Raw genomic sequence first — 17382 nt, 5'->3', positions numbered from 1 at the left:
AAAAACATATATATATTATAATAAAGACCTTTTATTAACAAATTTCGGAGTAGCCTAGTGGTAAGCATACATTAGTGATTGGTGGAGGTCCAAGGTTCGAGCTTTGATAAAGGCAATAAATTTTTTCCACCAAAACCGGTCCGTAAGAGAAAATCGGCCGGGTTTCCGGTTTAGCCTGGTCCGATCGCCGGGCCGTTGACTAGTCAACGGTCCCGTTGCTCAAGCGATCCAATTTAAAACTCGGCCGGCCTAATGGTCGGTTCACCGGTTCGACCGCCGGGCCAGATCGGATTTAATAACTATGGCGTGTAGTTTTTTAATACAAAGGTCCAAACGATTAAGGCCTTGTTTGGGTTGCAGTTTTTCGTCGGAAAATTACGTTATTTTTCGTGATCACATTTCTCTATTATCTTTTTTTCTCACATACATCAAATCGATACAGTAATTTTTTCATAAAAAATCATGAAAAATATAATCCAAACACAACTTAAGTTCTTCTTGGTTGATACGGTATGAACGTCGTTAAGGGTTCAGGGCTACATATACACGGTATGGATGGAGTCATCAGATTAATTGCAGTAATATTGCAGTTGTGTCTGTTTCATATTTAATAGATGTGAAAATTATTTAATGGACGGAAAGGTCCGTAAAGCTACCACTCATCATATAGATTTTGAAGATCATGATTCGTGATATCAAAATTTAAATTTAAAAAATAGGAAATAGAAAAAAGAGCCTCCACTAACACACAGGTTGTGAGCTTAGTGGGACCAAGCCATCCAGATGTGTATGAGATATTTATTAATTGTGAAATCTCATTTAATTTCCACGCATTCCAATTTTCAGACCCTTTTTCAGTCTATCGAGATCCAGCTTGCAAGAACTCATGCTCGTATTTTTATCATATAGGTATTTTTTGACCCAAAAAAAAAAATCATACAGGTATTCCTTTCTTCTTCTTTTTCTTTCTTTCTTATGCTTCACTCCTTTTTTTTTTTATCCTTTACTAATTTTTGGGTTGGCGGGCACCTGAGGTTTGACTAGTCAAGTAGGGTTTTGGACATTCATATTCCAATTGGATGGTCTCAAATTCAAATATTTTTTTGCAACGTTGCATGGAGTAATTAATACTACTAATCCATAATCCATAGGCATTACAGGGTGTCCGTCGAGTTTACTAATAGCATACGACAGCGTCTACATGTGGGAGAATGTAAACAGTTTGAAAACTTGAAATTTTAGGACGGTCATTTGACAAAATCGCTTGGGGATAGCCATTCACCGTTATGATGGTAATTCACTTTCGATAGGAAGTAAATATCAAACAAATTTTTATAAATCTCACGCTCGTGACGATGATAAAAATAATATACATGCAGTGATTTGAATGTATATATATTTTTTAGACAATTTTTGACTAGTTCCTTCTTGGGCAGTTTGTCTGCAGCTTCACTCCTTTTGACATTAAAATTTGATTGCTTTGACATTTAACCCAACAACTTTTAACACTGAGTTTGTTTGGATGGAGAGAATTTGGAAAAAAAAATTTTGCCTCACAAATCCCAATCACCATTTTATCTTCTCAATCATCTTTTTATCTCACACGCATTACATCGCAAAAAGTGTTACAGTAAATATCTCAAATAAATCATACAAATAAACTCTTATTCAAACAAACTCAGCGACATGTAGAGAATAATTACATGATAAAAGGAAAAGTTTTGAAGAAAAACATATCGGATCCCCATAATTTATCAAACCACAAAAGAGTGATTCCATTCATTTTCCCTTTATTCCCGTCTCCAATTCAGCCTCCTTTCACTCTCTCTCCTTTTTCATCTTTTTTCCCCTGGCTCCATCTTATAGCCCTTGTGCTTTTCCTGAAAGTGCGAAGAGTGGCTCATGTAAATGTTGTAAATCGTTCCAAACCCCTGCTCCATGTTTCCCCTCAAAAAACTCCTACCATCTGTACGTTCTGGAGGCTTCAGTAACCATTTGGCTGAATTAGTTTGTTAATTATCTATAAAATAATAATATTCCGACAAAAATACAAATTTTTTTGGTTCATATGGAATTCTCTTTTTTCGAATTTCCCCTTTAGATGATGATCAAACCGGTGGTAAGTGGTAACGTGCTCCTTCATACTAATATTCTCCCCGGATGGGACGAGGCATCCGTTCTTGCGTCGTAGTCAACCACAACCTTTTGACACTTGCAGCTACATAGGTTTCAGTTTCAACGAATTTCTAGACTCCCCAGCTTTGAATTCTATACGCTCAACAAACACCTACCACTGGTATCTATCAATGGAAATTTTCCTGGGACCAGTTGAATGATTGACCAAAATGCTTTTGTATTTATTTATATATATATATTTCACACAGTCTGACGACTGTGTAAAATTTTATACCCTACTGCTTTGTTTCCATGCAGTGCAGAATCTATACATATATAAACAAAATTACAACTATTGAAAGAATCTGGTTTCATGTACTTTCTTATTTCTTAATTCGAGACATCGACCTTGGATTCTTTGTAATTAATACTTTATGATGATCTTATGGACAAATTTTCGTCGAGTATTGATCATGCTTACCCTATTCATTGCTGTCTGCAAACAAAAGATAGAAACTTTTACAGGTTTGTTGGTGATTTGGTAAAAGGGTTTGTTCTGTGAAGAAATGTAGCCCAGTGAGAGAGAGAGAGAGAGACAAGAGCATCCTGAGTGACATTTTGGGACTTGAGATCTTCTGCTTAGAACATCTGACATCACCTGTGGACTAAGGCTTTCTTTTCTTTTTTTTGGTTTGGAAAAGAGAAAGATCGTATTTGAAAGAGTTGATAGAATCTAGAAAGCCAAGATTCACAAAAGGGCCTAAATCTATGCCAAACCTTACTCTCGAGACCTTCAAGAAAGTAGATTGGCAACATTATTATTTTTAGAATAGACAAAGTTAGATCAATTTCACTATCAATGGTCCAAGCACCATCGAAACAACTAAGAACTAACCACTCAACAGTTGAATGGGTACATTTTTTTTTTATTTGAAAAGGATAAAGTCGAAAGCGAGATGTTTACAATTTGCATCCATCAGAGAGAAAAGTTAGGCCCTAATGAGATTCAAGCAGTTTGTTACTTTGGTTGTCATCCCACCATTCACGACATGATTTGAGTTCAAAGGGGAGCAGTCAAGCCGTAGAACGTACACTTGTGATTTAATTATTTGATGAGAGTTGAAAGCCTTTCCTGCTGTTTCAATTACATTGCAAAATTAGCAGGATGTCGTAGACAGGTTGCAATATGATGTGAAAAAGTCTAAGTGCCTCAAGGAAGGAAATTGACTCTGTCAATTTTCCACATTTCAAAGGATGTAAATTTAAAACCTCTTCTATTGTAATTTTTGACACTGGGCTGCTAATTTTTGGTCTTCTATTTCTTTACACTTTTTCCGTTCTATTCTTCCACAAAATGTCTAAGCTTCAGCGCCATTTATGGACCAGAGGCCGATCTACTTCACTGGTTCTATGATTCAGCGTTAGGCTTCTTCCATTCTAGAAGTGCAAATGAGTTTCCTAGCATTTAAATTCGTCACACTTACACAGTACCTATTTTAGTTTAGTCCACTTATTTTTTTTTTCTGCAAGCTGGAGATAGTAGTTATTAATTCATGATCTGGCATGTACACAGCATGACTTTTATTTTGATTGTATCATAATTTTTATGAAAGCCTCTTATTTGCTTCTCTTTGATGGAAGTTCAGAAATAGACTGAATAGAAGCAAGAAAGGAGAAAAATAAAAAGAGTGACAGAAGAATATCAAAAGCTTATTAGGAAATAGTTTATTTCAAAAGTTATTGGAAGATATTTTTTATTTGTTTTTCTAGCGTAAGTGAGACATCTCAAACCTAAAACCTTTCACTTGTACTCCCCTTCACTCTCGTCTGGTACCATCCAACCAATCCCTCCTCTCAATGATTGAAAGTTTGGATCTCAGTTCATTTGCAGCGAAACAACTACTGTATCAGCAGTAGAAGACCAAGAACTTGGGTGTCCGTATTTTGTCAGTGGAATCATTACATATAACATATACCTATGAAGTGAATTTCCGCCCAATTTTAAACTTCTGTCACCTTCGAAGTAAGTAAGTAAGTAAATAAGCTGGCACTCGTTTGGTCATAAGAGTGACATTTTTCTTAAGTCTTATGACATTTTTCTTAAGTCAAGGCGGCCAAATCAGGCTTAGCCAAGATTCATCTTACAATTTATTTATGTTACGCATCATTAAAAACTAGAATATTGGGGTAGGTCTCATTCCTCAATCAAATGTCAAATCACCAGACAAAAAGGTCGGGATTGGGCACCGATCAGGTCTAGATCGATAGTCGAAAATCTTAGAGCCCATTTGGAATGTAATTTTTTTTTGGAAGTTTCCATAAAAAATTTTTATCATAGCACTTTTTTTAAGTATGATGCATGTGACATGAAAAAATGATTGACAGATATTATAAAGAATATTAAAAATGCAATCGAAACAAGACCTAAGTTTTTTAATAATTAGTCCGGTTGCATTCTTTATTTCAGGAAAAAGAATAATAAAGGAAGATTGGCAAAAATAAAAGGGGCAAAGTTGACTTAGCTCATCAATTTCTGGGACCTGAAAATAATACGAGTAGCTTCTATAGTAACTAGATTAGAAATTAAATGAAATTAATTTGTGTGAATAATGAATGATAACCCAAGATTAAAGTAGTAAGTAAATGGAAGTAATTCAACTCTTGAGGACATTTACTTGTCTAATTTCTAACAAATGTCTTAATCAGATAATGAGCAGGATTACGAATTTATTCTATACATATAACAAAGACACAAAGTGAGCTTGATTTTAATATCAAGATGTCTTTTATACCTCATATTATTATTATTATTATTATTTCATTTATGAGCGAAAAGACAGGCCAACAAACCTATCCATTTCGACGACGCCAGGGAAAACGAAACCAGGATCCTTGATAGAAGATTTTTAGAGATTTTAAATAAGGATACCAAGGTTTTGTGGACATTTTAATATGTTTTTCTAGGCCTAGTTTAAGAGTTGAAAGGTGGAGGAAAAAAAGTAAGAAGAGAAAAATAATATATGTTTTTTCCAGCATCCTGCTGAGGTTGAAAAATGGATGGTGCGAATTTCATAATTAGCAGACAAAGTTAATACAAATTGAGAAAAAAATTTTTACGTATAATTTTTCTGTCTTTTTTCTCGAATGGTTTTCAAACTAGAGCATTATTTTCTCTCCCCTAACTTTCCCCGTCCTCTTTTCTTCTTGACTAACTTGCCAAAGGTAAGTAAGTGGAGCATTTCTTCTCAAACTTTTTATTTTCTTCTTATTGTTTTTCACCTTTTTTCCCATTTTCTTTCCCTTCAGATGAGCTGTTAATGAATGAATAGTTGACTTATGGTCTTTCTCCCACTTGATTTACTGAGTTGCAAGTCAAGCGAGACAATTGATGCAACAAGAAATTTTGGCATCCTCAGTAAAAATTACCATTCAAAGGGGTAATTCTCTTTTGTTTGTATGGAAAAAAAAAAAAAGTTCGGATGGATTTAACTCTATTCATCATCACCATCGTCATCGTGAGTCGAGACATGTCCGTGGATAATAATAGCTTACAAGATTTTAACAACTTGTTCATCAACACACTCTTATTGGCTGCTAGATTTGAACCCACTTGAGGATTGAAGGGCACAATTGGTTTCAATCCCAAATTTTATCACATCAGCTCAAGCCGTCGGTGATGGGAGAATGGTAGGACAGACAGAGCTCGACTTTTCAAATGGTTTGGATCATCTCAGCATTTCCCGTTATCCACCATCACTGAAATTTACGTACGTGTACCATACCAATTCTCCCCCCCGCTTCCATTCTGTACGAATCTTCCACACTTCCTGTTTACCAATACCAGGTGAATTTAACTTGACTGCATGAAATTCTAATGCTACCAATTTTTTTTTTTACTGCCTTGTAACTGACGAAACACTACCAGTTCATCTGTTCTGTTTTGAATCTAAAACTTGAGAGTCCTTCAAAACAGCCTTTTTATGCAGGACAGAGACAGAGAAAATCATCCTAGGGATCCCTTGAATTTATATGTCTTCAAAACTCTGTCTTTGTTTAGAGGGGCCATGGCCATGTGAAAATGCAGAAATGCCAATGCCAATGTCCGGACGAAAAGCTGGATGTCACATCAGCGTTTCTACCATGAGTAAACATCAGTCTGCTTTCCCCTTTTCACTTTTTGCGAGTGGGAAAGAAAGCATCTTCCTTGGATTAACCTTTTGCAGCCCAGTACATCGATCATCTTTTCTGGAACCCATTTTTTGGCTACTGTTGCTGCATCAACTGGAATCAAGTATAGATTGTGTCCCAATGCATTGAGCCCGAAGGTGCCAAAAGGTCAAAGATGTTCCACTTAAAATGATGATTCTCAATAAGCAATACTACAGCAGTAAAGCACCAAGCTGCAGCTTTCAAGACAGTGGAAGGCAGCAAAGAAATTATATGATGATACATAAAGGCACTTACCTCCCTCTTCCAGCCCAACAGAGATTAGAACATTGCCTGAGATGTTGCTCATCAGAATTTATAACTTTTATAATGATCTCTAACAACTGCTTTGTGGTGATGTTAAGACGAACAAGGAACAGACAATATGTTGTCTGTGCAACGGAAGTAGGCATTACTTCGCATTGAAAAGCAGCAACGCTGTACGGGCACCTGACTGCTAACTATAAACTCAATAAACATTTTGTCTTGGTACTCAATAAACATCATAAACTACCAAGTAGCTGGTAAGGCGCCAAAGATTTAAGCAAAGAATATGAATTTCTAAAAATGGCAGCACATTTGTCTTCTTCACTTGACAGTTTACAAACCATAATGTACATAAAAAAAAAAAAATCATGTCCAATACGCTCTTAAATATCCAGTATTAATTCCTGTTAATGTACAATGTCTGAGAAAGGAAATAAGAAAGGCCAGTAACAGAATAGATGCCAGGAATTCGCCACTGGCGCCAAGAACTTCTGCATTGCTTAAAAGTTGGTTATCTAAATCATGTGACTCTATGCTCTCAGGAAGCAGTGGCGGTCCACTTTCAGTTGAAGGGCCAGCAGAATCCGTCCTGTCATCTTTAGCTTTGTCATCTGCATCTCTGCTCTCATCATCTTGTTCCCCAGAACTCTCTCCCCCGCCGCCCTTTGGGAGACCCTGGACTAAGTCTGGCCTGGCTTCAACACCAACTCTACGCAGGTGCAGCTGTTGCATAAAGCAGAAAAACAGCAGTTGTAAGTTTAGATAGACTACAAAAGCTAACTCCGTTTCATCATTTCTGGACTGTCAAACCTTCATTCAGAAGAAGAAATGCTACCATACCTGAAGATGAAGATTTACTTCATCTGGTCGTGAAAGAAATGGGAAATCGCCACCTGACTTCAAGTAAGCTCTTCTGGCACCAGGGTACCTTTCACTCACTTGGTCTTTGAGCTGCTGAGGGATTGCGCAGTAGTCACTTGTCTTCAAGCAGCATGATTTGGCCAACAATGGAAGATACAACATCAGAAATCTCTATAGTTTCATTTCTTATGATAAAATCTATGTGATATGAGAAAATCTAGAAATATTATTATCATTTAAAGATCATCTTACAAGAATACAGCTTTCCTGGAGAAAGTTCATGATATGTTGTATCAAAAAATATTTGGCACCTAAGATTCTCCACAAGCAAAACGTGATAATGAACACTTTTTACCACATTATTACCTCCACATGGCAAATCTCTTTTGGGCCTAAACTGAGGATAAAATATCCTTACAAACAGTTCTTAGGTCATTGACCTGACCGCCCACCAGCTTTCCAACATTGAAACAGACTTCCCTCTACCTTAAAATAATATTGCCTTCAGGTCCATGATAAATGTAGCAGAAAAAACATACACATGGAGAAATTCATAGGGGTCACTCGAGGTGTACAACATGGGTCATAAATAGTTGTCTTAGATGGCAAATTTTATTTTAGCAAATGTGCAACTTTTTCACAACTCGATATAGTATAATCAAAAAAGGAACAGCATAAAATATAGAATCTAACCATAAGAAGCAAGGTTCAATTATGGACCACTTCATCAATTATTATTTTCTTTTCATCCTAATACATGCCTATCAGCTTAATTCTCTAAAATTGTCTTTTAGTCCCAAACTAACTGCATGCCAAGTAACAGCAGACAGGCATTGGATATGCACCAGGAAAATTATATTGCAAACAACCAAATAAATTGATGATGGAGGAGATCTTATGTTTTATTAACTTGAGTCTCAGAAAAAAAAATGAAATAATATTACGAACTTAGAAATTGTTTTTGGGGCCTCATTATTTCCCATAAATAATACTCGGTTTCATCAAATTACAGAAGGTCCCATGAAACTGCATTTTCACTCAAAACAACTATTATCACGCAGTCCCCATCCTCAACCATAGAAATTCAAGAGATGCTGGATGGAAATTATATTAAATTTGTAACAAGCAAATTTATTATTATGCAGTGGAAACTTACATCCATTATAGTAATTAATGAATCTGAAAGCACAAGAGCTCCCACTGAGGCTGCATCGACTGTCAAAGTCAACCTGGATGCTAAGTCATCTTTTGAGAGTGTTTCAACCTGCATGACATGTAAATTCCTGCTCAGGATTTCAGAACTGAAATAAAAAAGGGAAGAAGCATTGAAGATGCTGGAAGAAATTTAAAAAAATGCATCAAATACATGTAGCTCAGCATCTCTTTCTTCTTTTAACATCTCTTTTGAACTATTTCTTCCTGTTTTATCTCTTTTCCAGCCCCCGCCCAATGAGGGGATGGTTTGTGGAATTCACAGGCAGCAGATGAGTAACATGTGATGGAATTTGCAAACAAGTTATCGTGTAACTTTTTACCAAATTTTCCACAGTATCTTGATCAACAATCCATGAAGCCTACAACAGAACAAAAGACCTATATCCATGAAAAAGCTGCTGACTTGAACCCTTACTACAATCTACAGGCATCAATCTAGCAGAATTTAAACAATCCATTTTTCACCCTTGCATAGGAAAGAGTTGTAGCAAGCAAATCTTATGCATCTAAACAAGTCAAATTGTTTAGCAACCTCGGACAGATATTATGATGTCACATTTACCACTCATAAGATTCACACTAGTCCATGACAGCTTTTACCTGGGAGACAACAAAGTCCACAGAATCTGCAATAAACGGTTCATGCGGACCACCACGAATCCCCGTTAGAACATAACGTTTCAACAGAAAAGAAGGCGCCCAAGAAACACTACCACAGGAAAAGCCAACATGGAAAGTTAATCAAAATGAAACTCTGGAATGCTGATAAGGAAACAATATGTGTGCGTGTCAGTGTGTACACATGTATGTGTGTGTGTGTGTGTGTGTAAGGATGCTTGAGATTTATGGCCTACGAAAAAACTCTGATACATTATACTACATGAGTATAAACAAGAAAAAAAAGGGCACCACCATCCTGTTGCCATGAGTGACATCTGAGCATGTGTGGAACTCTCCATGAAGACCATATTGTTGTGGAATAAAAATCCACTCAAGATTGTGATAAGACTTACACATTAGCTTTTAAAATGTGCAGAGAGAGAGAGAGAGAGAGAGAGAGAGAGAGTAGGAAAGGAATGTCATGAGAATTTCTTTTGTAAATAAACACGGTAATTAAACCTATACCTAATTGATCCCAATTAAAACTATCTCATTCATGTCTAGCTTGGAGTGAGATGGAGAGCTTCTAGAATGCTTGCATTTTGAAGGTAGAGTTGGAACTATCATCGAAAAAATCCTATTGAAGATAGCACATTCCTAAGTTTAAGAGCAGAATTAGAGCTGGAATAAAATGCCATCTAACTTTCCCAGCATGGACCATCGAATTAAGAGAGATTAAGAAGTTACATCAACATCCACTCTGGAATAAAACTAGTACAAATACAAATTGTTACTTCTAGTAACGAAGGAACCCTTACTAGATTTATTCAAGAACATTAACTTCATATGAAACATACATGGGAGCCCATGGCATGGCAGCTTTGAAACTACTGGTCTCTGTATATGTATTTGAGAGCACTAATGATCGAACTCGCCGTGGACGATGCTGAGCAAAAAGTTGAGCTAAGAAGCCACCAAGTGAAGTTCCATACAGATGAACCTGTTCATCACAAATGCATAAGCAGGTGAGTGTCTCTGTGAGCTTAAAAATCAAGAACTGCAAGTTTGCAACATATGCACTCTCAGTAAACAGATTACACTGCAGAGCTTCCCAGTGTAATCGGCTAAAAGACATAAAAAATGAGCTAATCAGATCAGACTACAGAGCGAAGATGCCACAACAATAGCCTTTTCACAAATCATGAAACAAACAAGGAGGTTATCTTTTAGACTTTAAAGCACTAGCATGTAGATAGAATCAGGGGAAAGTTAAGTCTCTTTTAGTCATGCCAACAAGGGTAAGATCAGAAGATAATATAAAAAAAGGTATAAAAGCTTAATAGAAATCTTACATGGTGCACATCAATGGCATCTAGAAACTTTTCAAATGCTTGTATCCACTCCTGATGGTTCCAGACACGTGGTATATCAACTGAAATCACTCGATAACCCTGGAAAAATATCAGACTCATCTTTGATGTCTTGATTTCATTAAGAAGCACGACCCCAGAAAGGGTAAAAGAGTAAAAAATGGAATGAATAAACCATAAAAGAAACACATCATTCATGATATTCTTATATACATAGACATCCTGAATCCTGTACAATAGTCTCCTATGGAAGTGTTTAGCAGTGCCCAAAGTTCCTTCCAAAATTTGGACCTCATTTGGTCAGTAGCACTGTGCAAGAAGACCAATTATTCAATTTCACAAAGGGTATTTGTATGATCCTCCGAATTTAAAAGTCACTCCCTTTTACTTTCCTTTCTACAGAATACCTTTTTAACACAAAACCTGATTTCCTCAGCAGCCCAAAAGGAACAAACAGCACTAATCAAATTGTCTAGCCTTATTATATATCAATGTTTCCTTTTTGTTAACTTTCCATCCATAACATCTTCAATTTTGACATCAATAGCCATTATCTGTGTCAAGCGTGAGGAAGGACATGAACATTGCTGCAGCAATTTAGTAATGGTTCAACTATCAAAATAGTACCTTCATAGACAATGACATGATCTGTTTGTAGTGTACATCTGCAGTTCCAGTTATTCCAGGAAGACAAATAAGAGGGGGCACCGCTTTTGGGCCAAAGTCATAATATCGCCAATGCTTTGAACCAATCTACAACAGACACAAAAAATTTTCATTAAATTTGCACTAGAGGTCTAACCGTGTGCAACTAGCTTTCACCATTCAATAAAGTGGTCCATAAAATTATTAAAAGCTCTTCATTTACCAAGTTCATACATAAGGATCCTAGTATCATCAATTTTCTTGAGAAATTTTTTATTTTTCAGATCAAGAAACAATCCTTCTATCTTCCAATGAAATAAAAAATGATAACAATGATGACGAAAGCAAGTGTAATTGGATCATACATCATATTGGAATGGGGAAGGGAAGAAAAACCTGCCCAAAGGCACTCCATTATGCTTGCGTTAACATGACCACAACCTGGATATGTTTGGTTAATAGAGAAAATTTTCTGATGGGAAGATACACCATAGGCTAGTGCATTGATTACTGAAACAGTATGCACAAGCATTATTGTGTTCATACTTGCATACACACTTACCCTACATCTTAATCACGATGACTAGCTTGAAGAATCATATCTGTAGCTGCTGAAAAAATTCTGTATTATTAGACTTTCTTTTTTTTTTTTTCCAAGAAATACTAAAGCGTTCTCACAGTTGAGATTAGTTTGCAAGTAGCAACTTAGCAGTTTTCCAGAAAAGCCTTTACCGATGCCCTTGGCTCTCCATTGTTTGTATAAAGCCAGGTAAGTATCAATCAAAGGTACTGATTCAATTTGAGGCCAGAACCAAAGAAGATAACAATAAGAATTCGGTCACAGCATTATTCAGTCTGATTGAAAATGCTTCTTCATGACTTATTCAATTAGACTGAAACGAACTTGGTTCATCATATACCCAGAGATATGCAATCATAATCATTGAAACCAAGTAAACAAAACAAAACTATGATTAGTTTAAAAAAAACACAGATATTGTAGAACTAAAGATTCTAATCAAAGACAAAAAAATTAAACAAAATTCAGTCTTTAATCCAACAAACACTGGGAAGAAAAAAAAAAGAGAAGAACGATCATCCAATTATCACATAAGCTCAACAAAATTACTGTAGAAATCTCTAAAAGTTCACTTCAATCACAGAAAAAAGGTCAACACCAAACCCATGTTCATGAATATTAAATTGGATTCGAAAGAGGCTAAAGTTCGAAGCTTTAAGAGAAAAAATGAGGGATAAAAAGAGAACTTACAGGGATCTTGTGAAGAGGGACCTGAGACTTGAAGTAGATATAATCACCGGGAGCTGAAAACACGCCTTTCATTGCTGATTCCGAATCCGAGGCTTTCTGTTATTGCAACGCAAGCCCATCATCGCCATGGTACATCTGCATCTTTTACGATTGATTGGTAAAAACAGAACAAACTGGTCGAAGGTTAGCAAGATTCTCCGTTTTCCCTGTTTCTACGATTTGGGTTTGGAGAATTCAAGGAGGTATAGGAATCAGATGAGCTGTGAATGTGATTTTTAGTTTTTTTTTTAATGGGATTTTAACGAGGTGATGAACAAGAGCTAAATCAAGAGGGACCACGTGGGATTGGGCCCTGGCTCATGTTCTTGTACCACTATTAAATCAGTTGATCAAGGATGGACTTCATCTGACCAAAGCATCGTCAACTAGAGGTCAATGCGATTTTTGATCCAAAAAGATCTGTAAGAAAACCTGATGAAAAAAGGTGCAAGGAAATTAGTCTTGAGCATATTATTGTAATATTATATTGTAATAATGGTCCCTCAACTGTGTTTATTAGGCTAATTCCTTCGATTATTGCTAAAAAAGTAAGAATCGGAGAGAATAGTTTCATCGTCTTCACATACATTCATGGGGTGTGTTTGGATTATTAACTCATGATAGTTTTATTATTGATTGTTGGTGTTGTATTAGTATTTAGTTTCATGAGCTAGAGAGGCGGGTTAGTTAGACATGTGAGCTGATTGAAACATTACCTTACTAACAAAACAAACAAAAAGAACAATTTGAACGGAGGGCATATGGATTAGCAAGTCGAGCGCTCCGCGATCCAAAATCCAAAAACCAACTTAGTTGACAGCAACATTATTAATTTGAAGTCATATTAAAGAAAAAAAAAAGTTTTCCCTTCTCCCTTCTCCCTTGTATAAGATATGAAGTTTTTCATTGAACAAAAAATGGAAAAAAAGAAGTGCTCCAAAGTTGGTTGTCGTGGAAAACATATCGAAGTTCTGCTTTTACATACTTGGGACAAACTTATGTCAAGTGATCTGTGTTGATTTTGATAAGAATTGAAACATCAGTGTCAAAAGACTAACAAGACTAAAGTCGTATTACACCTTGGCACTTTGATCCTAATAAATACAGTTTGGGGGAACATTATTACAATATGATATTACAATAATATGCTCAAGACTAATTTCGCTGCACCTTTTTTTCACCAGGTTATCTTACCGATCTTTTTGATAAAAAATGGCATTGACCTCTAGTTGAAGATGCTTTGGTCGGATGAAGTCCATCAACTGTTTTAATAGTTGTACAAGAACATGAGCCGGGGCACAATCCCCCTTGCTCCATCTTGATTTCGCTCTTGTTCATCACCTCGTTAAAATCCTATTAAAAAAAAAAAAAAAAACTAAAAATCACATTCGCAGCTCATCGAATTCCTGTACCGCCTTAAATTCTCCAAACACAAACCGTAGAAACAGGGAAAACGGAGAATCTTGCTAACCTTCGACCAGTTTGTTCTGTTTTTACCAATCAATCGTAAAAGATGCAGATGTACCATGGCGATGATGGGCTTGCGTTGCAATAACAGAAAGCCTCGGATTCGGAATCAGCAATGAAAGGCGTGTTTTCAGCTCCCGGTGATTATATCTACTTCAAGTCTCAGGTCCCTCTTCACAAGATCCCTGTAAGTTCTCTTTTTATCCCTCATTTTTTCTCTTAAAGCTTCGAACTTTAGCCTCTTTCGAATCCAATTTATGGACCGCTTAATTGAACGGTGAAAGCTAGTTGCACATGGTTAGACTTCATGCAAATTTAATGAAAATTTTTTGTGTCTGTTGTAGATTGGCTTAAAGCATTGGCGATATTATGACTTTGGCCCAAAAGTGGTGCCCCCTCTTATTTGTCTTCCTGGAATAACTGGAACTGCAGATGTACACTACAAACAGATCATGTCGTTGTCTATGAAGGTACTGCTTTGATAGTTGAAACATTACAAAATTGCTAAAACAGATCACCGAACTGCTAATGTTTTCGCTGAAATTAATCGAAGTTCGCAACTTGTACACTGCAATAGAGTCCAGCAGAGGGCTTAAAAACCTAAGCCCATGTCTAGTATTGTATAGAAATTGTCATTTTTATGCAAATTCCAGTGCGGGTTCTGATTTTTCTGGTGAATCATTCCGGTTAGTGAAAAGGGTTGCTCAGAAGAATGTTGGGATTTTCTGGGATTTGGATAATAAGCCACCAAAATCATGTCCCCCTTATGATGCTGCTATTAGGCTTAGAAAAGCAATGCTCGAATTTGGATTTGTTAGGTATTTGGTAGCTTATGCTAATAGGCATGCTTTTAGCTACGTGCCACCCGAGGTGCTGGCACAGAGGAAAGAGAGGAAAGCTCTGAATCAGTTGGAAAGAAAAGGGGTTGCTAAGCCAAATGTGCCTTATCTTTGTAGAGTATGTGGCAGGAAATTTTATACTAATGAGAAGCTTATTAATCATTTTAGGCAAATTCATGAGAGCGAACAGAGGAAACGCTTGAATCAGATAGAGTCTGCTAGGGGAAAGAGGAGGGTGAATTTGGTTGCTAAGTATTCTATGAAGATGGATAAGTATAGGAATGCAGCTAGGGAAATTTTGACTCCGAAGGTTGGTTATGGTCTGGCAGATGAGTTGAAAAGGGCGGGATTTTGGGTCAGGGCTGTGTTGGATAAACCACAAGCGGCAGATGTTGCATTGAGGAATCATATAGTGGACATGATGGATAAGAGATTGATTGATTGTGTGGTTCTTGTATCGGATGATTCAGACTTTGTGAGGGTTTTGAAGGAGGCAAGGGAGAGGTGTTTGAGGACTGTTGTTGTGGGTGACGTAAATGATGGGGCTCTTAAAAGGACTGCTGATGCTTCATTTTCTTGGCAGGAGATATTGATGGGAAAAGCTAAGAAAGAAGCTGTATCAGTTGTTGAGCGGTGGAAGGACCGAGATGTTTTGAAAAGATTAGAATGGACATATGACCCTGAAACAGAGAGAGAATTGTGTTATTCAGATGTTCTGAGTGAGGGTTCTGATGTGGAAGATGTTTTTTCAGGGAATGAAGATGGTAATGTGCAGCAAGAAGATGCTGCTCCATGGTGGAAGCTGGAACCTGGTACTGTAACTATGAACAGCTTCTCGCACTCAAGGAAGTAATGATTTGTCGATCATAAGTTGCTCTGTGGTAGACCATAATGAGTACTTGACCCTTAGCTTCTCAATTTCCTTCGAGAAAAAGAAGAAGAAGAAAATTGTTAAACATTGTCTGTTTCCCATCGTCTGAAAGGAATAGGTGCCCTGACTTATGGGAAAATTTGACAGCCATTGCTTTCTGCTTCATCTACTGCAAGGAGGATGAACATTTTAAGACGTTGAGATCCTGCCGCAGGACTTGATGACTTGGACACACATGGCTCTCACTATTCATTTTAAGACTACAAAATGCAGAACTCTACGCCATGAATCACATTAAGGTTACTGAACTCTTATATTCCCCAATTTTCAGGCCTAAGCAAGTCCATTGAAGTTCTTGTGATCCATAGTGGAATGGAAAGATGATTGGGTTAATTTACAGACTCTTGAGGACTTCTCAATCTGACAGTATGACTGGATGATACTTGTTTGCCATGTCAGATCGCTGGATATCATTGGATATTTTAGAGGTAGGAATTATGACAATGTTGTGGAAGATGGCTGTATTGCAAATGAGAGTTGCTCCATATGAAGTATGAGTGGTGGGCTGGTAGTCCACCAATCAATGATGTGATTGCTTTGCCTCTTAAATGTATTTCCTACTAAGGTGGTTCAGGTGTAGTAATCCTGATCTTTTCTCGTGGGATCAGAAAGGAAGAATTGCCATGGAAGCATGGTCCATTATTTTCTAGTCCACAATGAGCTGGGACATTTGATTAGTGGAAGAGCAGCTGGAGCTAATGCTTAAAAGTTTGTCCGAGTGAAGCAGTAGCCCAGCATGGTAGTTTGTGGAACTTTGATGAGCATGATCAGCAGGCACTTTTAACTTAGTTTAGCAACTAATTTGGTAGGTGTGGCATACTGCAGAGGCATTTGGGTTGGTATCATCTGTGCTTCTGCACTTATATTAGCCAGTTGTTTTGAGGACTTGCCTTTTTTTTTTTTTTTTTTTTTTTCTTTCTTTCTTTCTGGGTCTTGCTTGTTTGCTAAAACTCCCCTGTTCGGCCCGGCAGCCTGCATTTTAGAATGAATTGATTTAGCCCAGCAGCCAGCCCAGTGCCATGTTTTTTATGTGGCACGGCAGCCATAGTTCAAGAAAACAACTATGTTAGAGCAATAATTGTGCGATTTTTTTTTCCCAGCAATAAACAAAGGAATTAGCCCCAATATTCCTTGTGAGGGAAAGACGTGCCTTTTCTGCTAAACCAATGAGATTATAAATTTGACTCAGCTGGGGAAACAGCTTGCTACAAAATGGGAAATGAAAAGATTGCTTAGGCAAGATACGAACGTTGAAACTTGAAAGGTAGCCTAATTTTTCGCAGAAAAAAAATAAATGACTTTCTTTTCGGTTTCCAATTTTTAGCGCGTAATAGAGGGCGCTATTCATGCTTGCTTTAATGAGATGATTCTGTGAGAGCCGAATAAACTCATAAGGGTCATTCTTAGCCGAAGCCTTTGTTGTTAAGATTCTTGAGCTTCAAAAATTGGTACCCCGATAACAAAGGTGTTGTTGGAAAATATGGGACAATTTGCTCAAAAGCATAAAAAAGGGACAATAAAGAAAAGAAAAGGAAAGTACACTAGGACGTGACAGAA

At 37.0% G+C, this 17382-nt stretch overlaps 2 protein-coding genes across 3 annotated transcripts; one reads left to right on the top strand and one right to left on the bottom strand.

Annotated features, from left to right (window-relative positions):
* Positions 1-6860: 6860 nt before the first annotated feature.
* LOC140013653 (uncharacterized) lies at positions 6861-13228 on the bottom strand. Of its 2 annotated transcripts, XM_072063248.1 has the most exons (9): positions 12550-13228; positions 11262-11387; positions 10617-10715; positions 10122-10264; positions 9265-9373; positions 8985-9023; positions 8606-8713; positions 7429-7569; positions 6861-7311 (listed from the first exon to the last, which is right to left on the bottom strand). In XM_072063248.1, exons 1-9 carry the CDS (start codon positions 12619-12621, stop codon positions 6955-6957), a joined length of 1194 nt encoding a protein of 397 aa, XP_071919349.1. In that variant the 5' UTR covers positions 12622-13228; the 3' UTR covers positions 6861-6954. The 2 variants fall into 2 exon arrangements, with proteins under 2 accessions (XP_071919349.1, XP_071919350.1); XM_072063249.1 differs by lacking the exon at positions 8985-9023 and having other exon boundaries at positions 12550-13222.
* A 164-nt stretch (positions 13229-13392) lies between these two features.
* Positions 13393-16968, top strand: LOC113704224 (uncharacterized). Its single transcript, XM_027225982.2, has 2 exons — positions 13393-14242; positions 14400-16968. The coding sequence occupies exon 2, from the start codon at positions 14584-14586 to the stop codon at positions 15745-15747; it is 1164 nt and encodes a 387-aa protein (XP_027081783.2). The 5' UTR covers positions 13393-14242; positions 14400-14583; the 3' UTR covers positions 15748-16968.
* The last annotated feature ends 414 nt before the right edge of the window (positions 16969-17382 follow it).

The sequence above is a fragment of the Coffea arabica genome, chromosome 8c (assembly GCF_036785885.1).
Source record: "Coffea arabica cultivar ET-39 chromosome 8c, Coffea Arabica ET-39 HiFi, whole genome shotgun sequence".
NCBI lineage: Eukaryota > Viridiplantae > Streptophyta > Magnoliopsida > Gentianales > Rubiaceae > Coffea > Coffea arabica.
The sequence above is the reverse complement of the archived record's forward strand: the minus strand, read 5'-3'. Positions and strand labels throughout refer to the sequence as shown.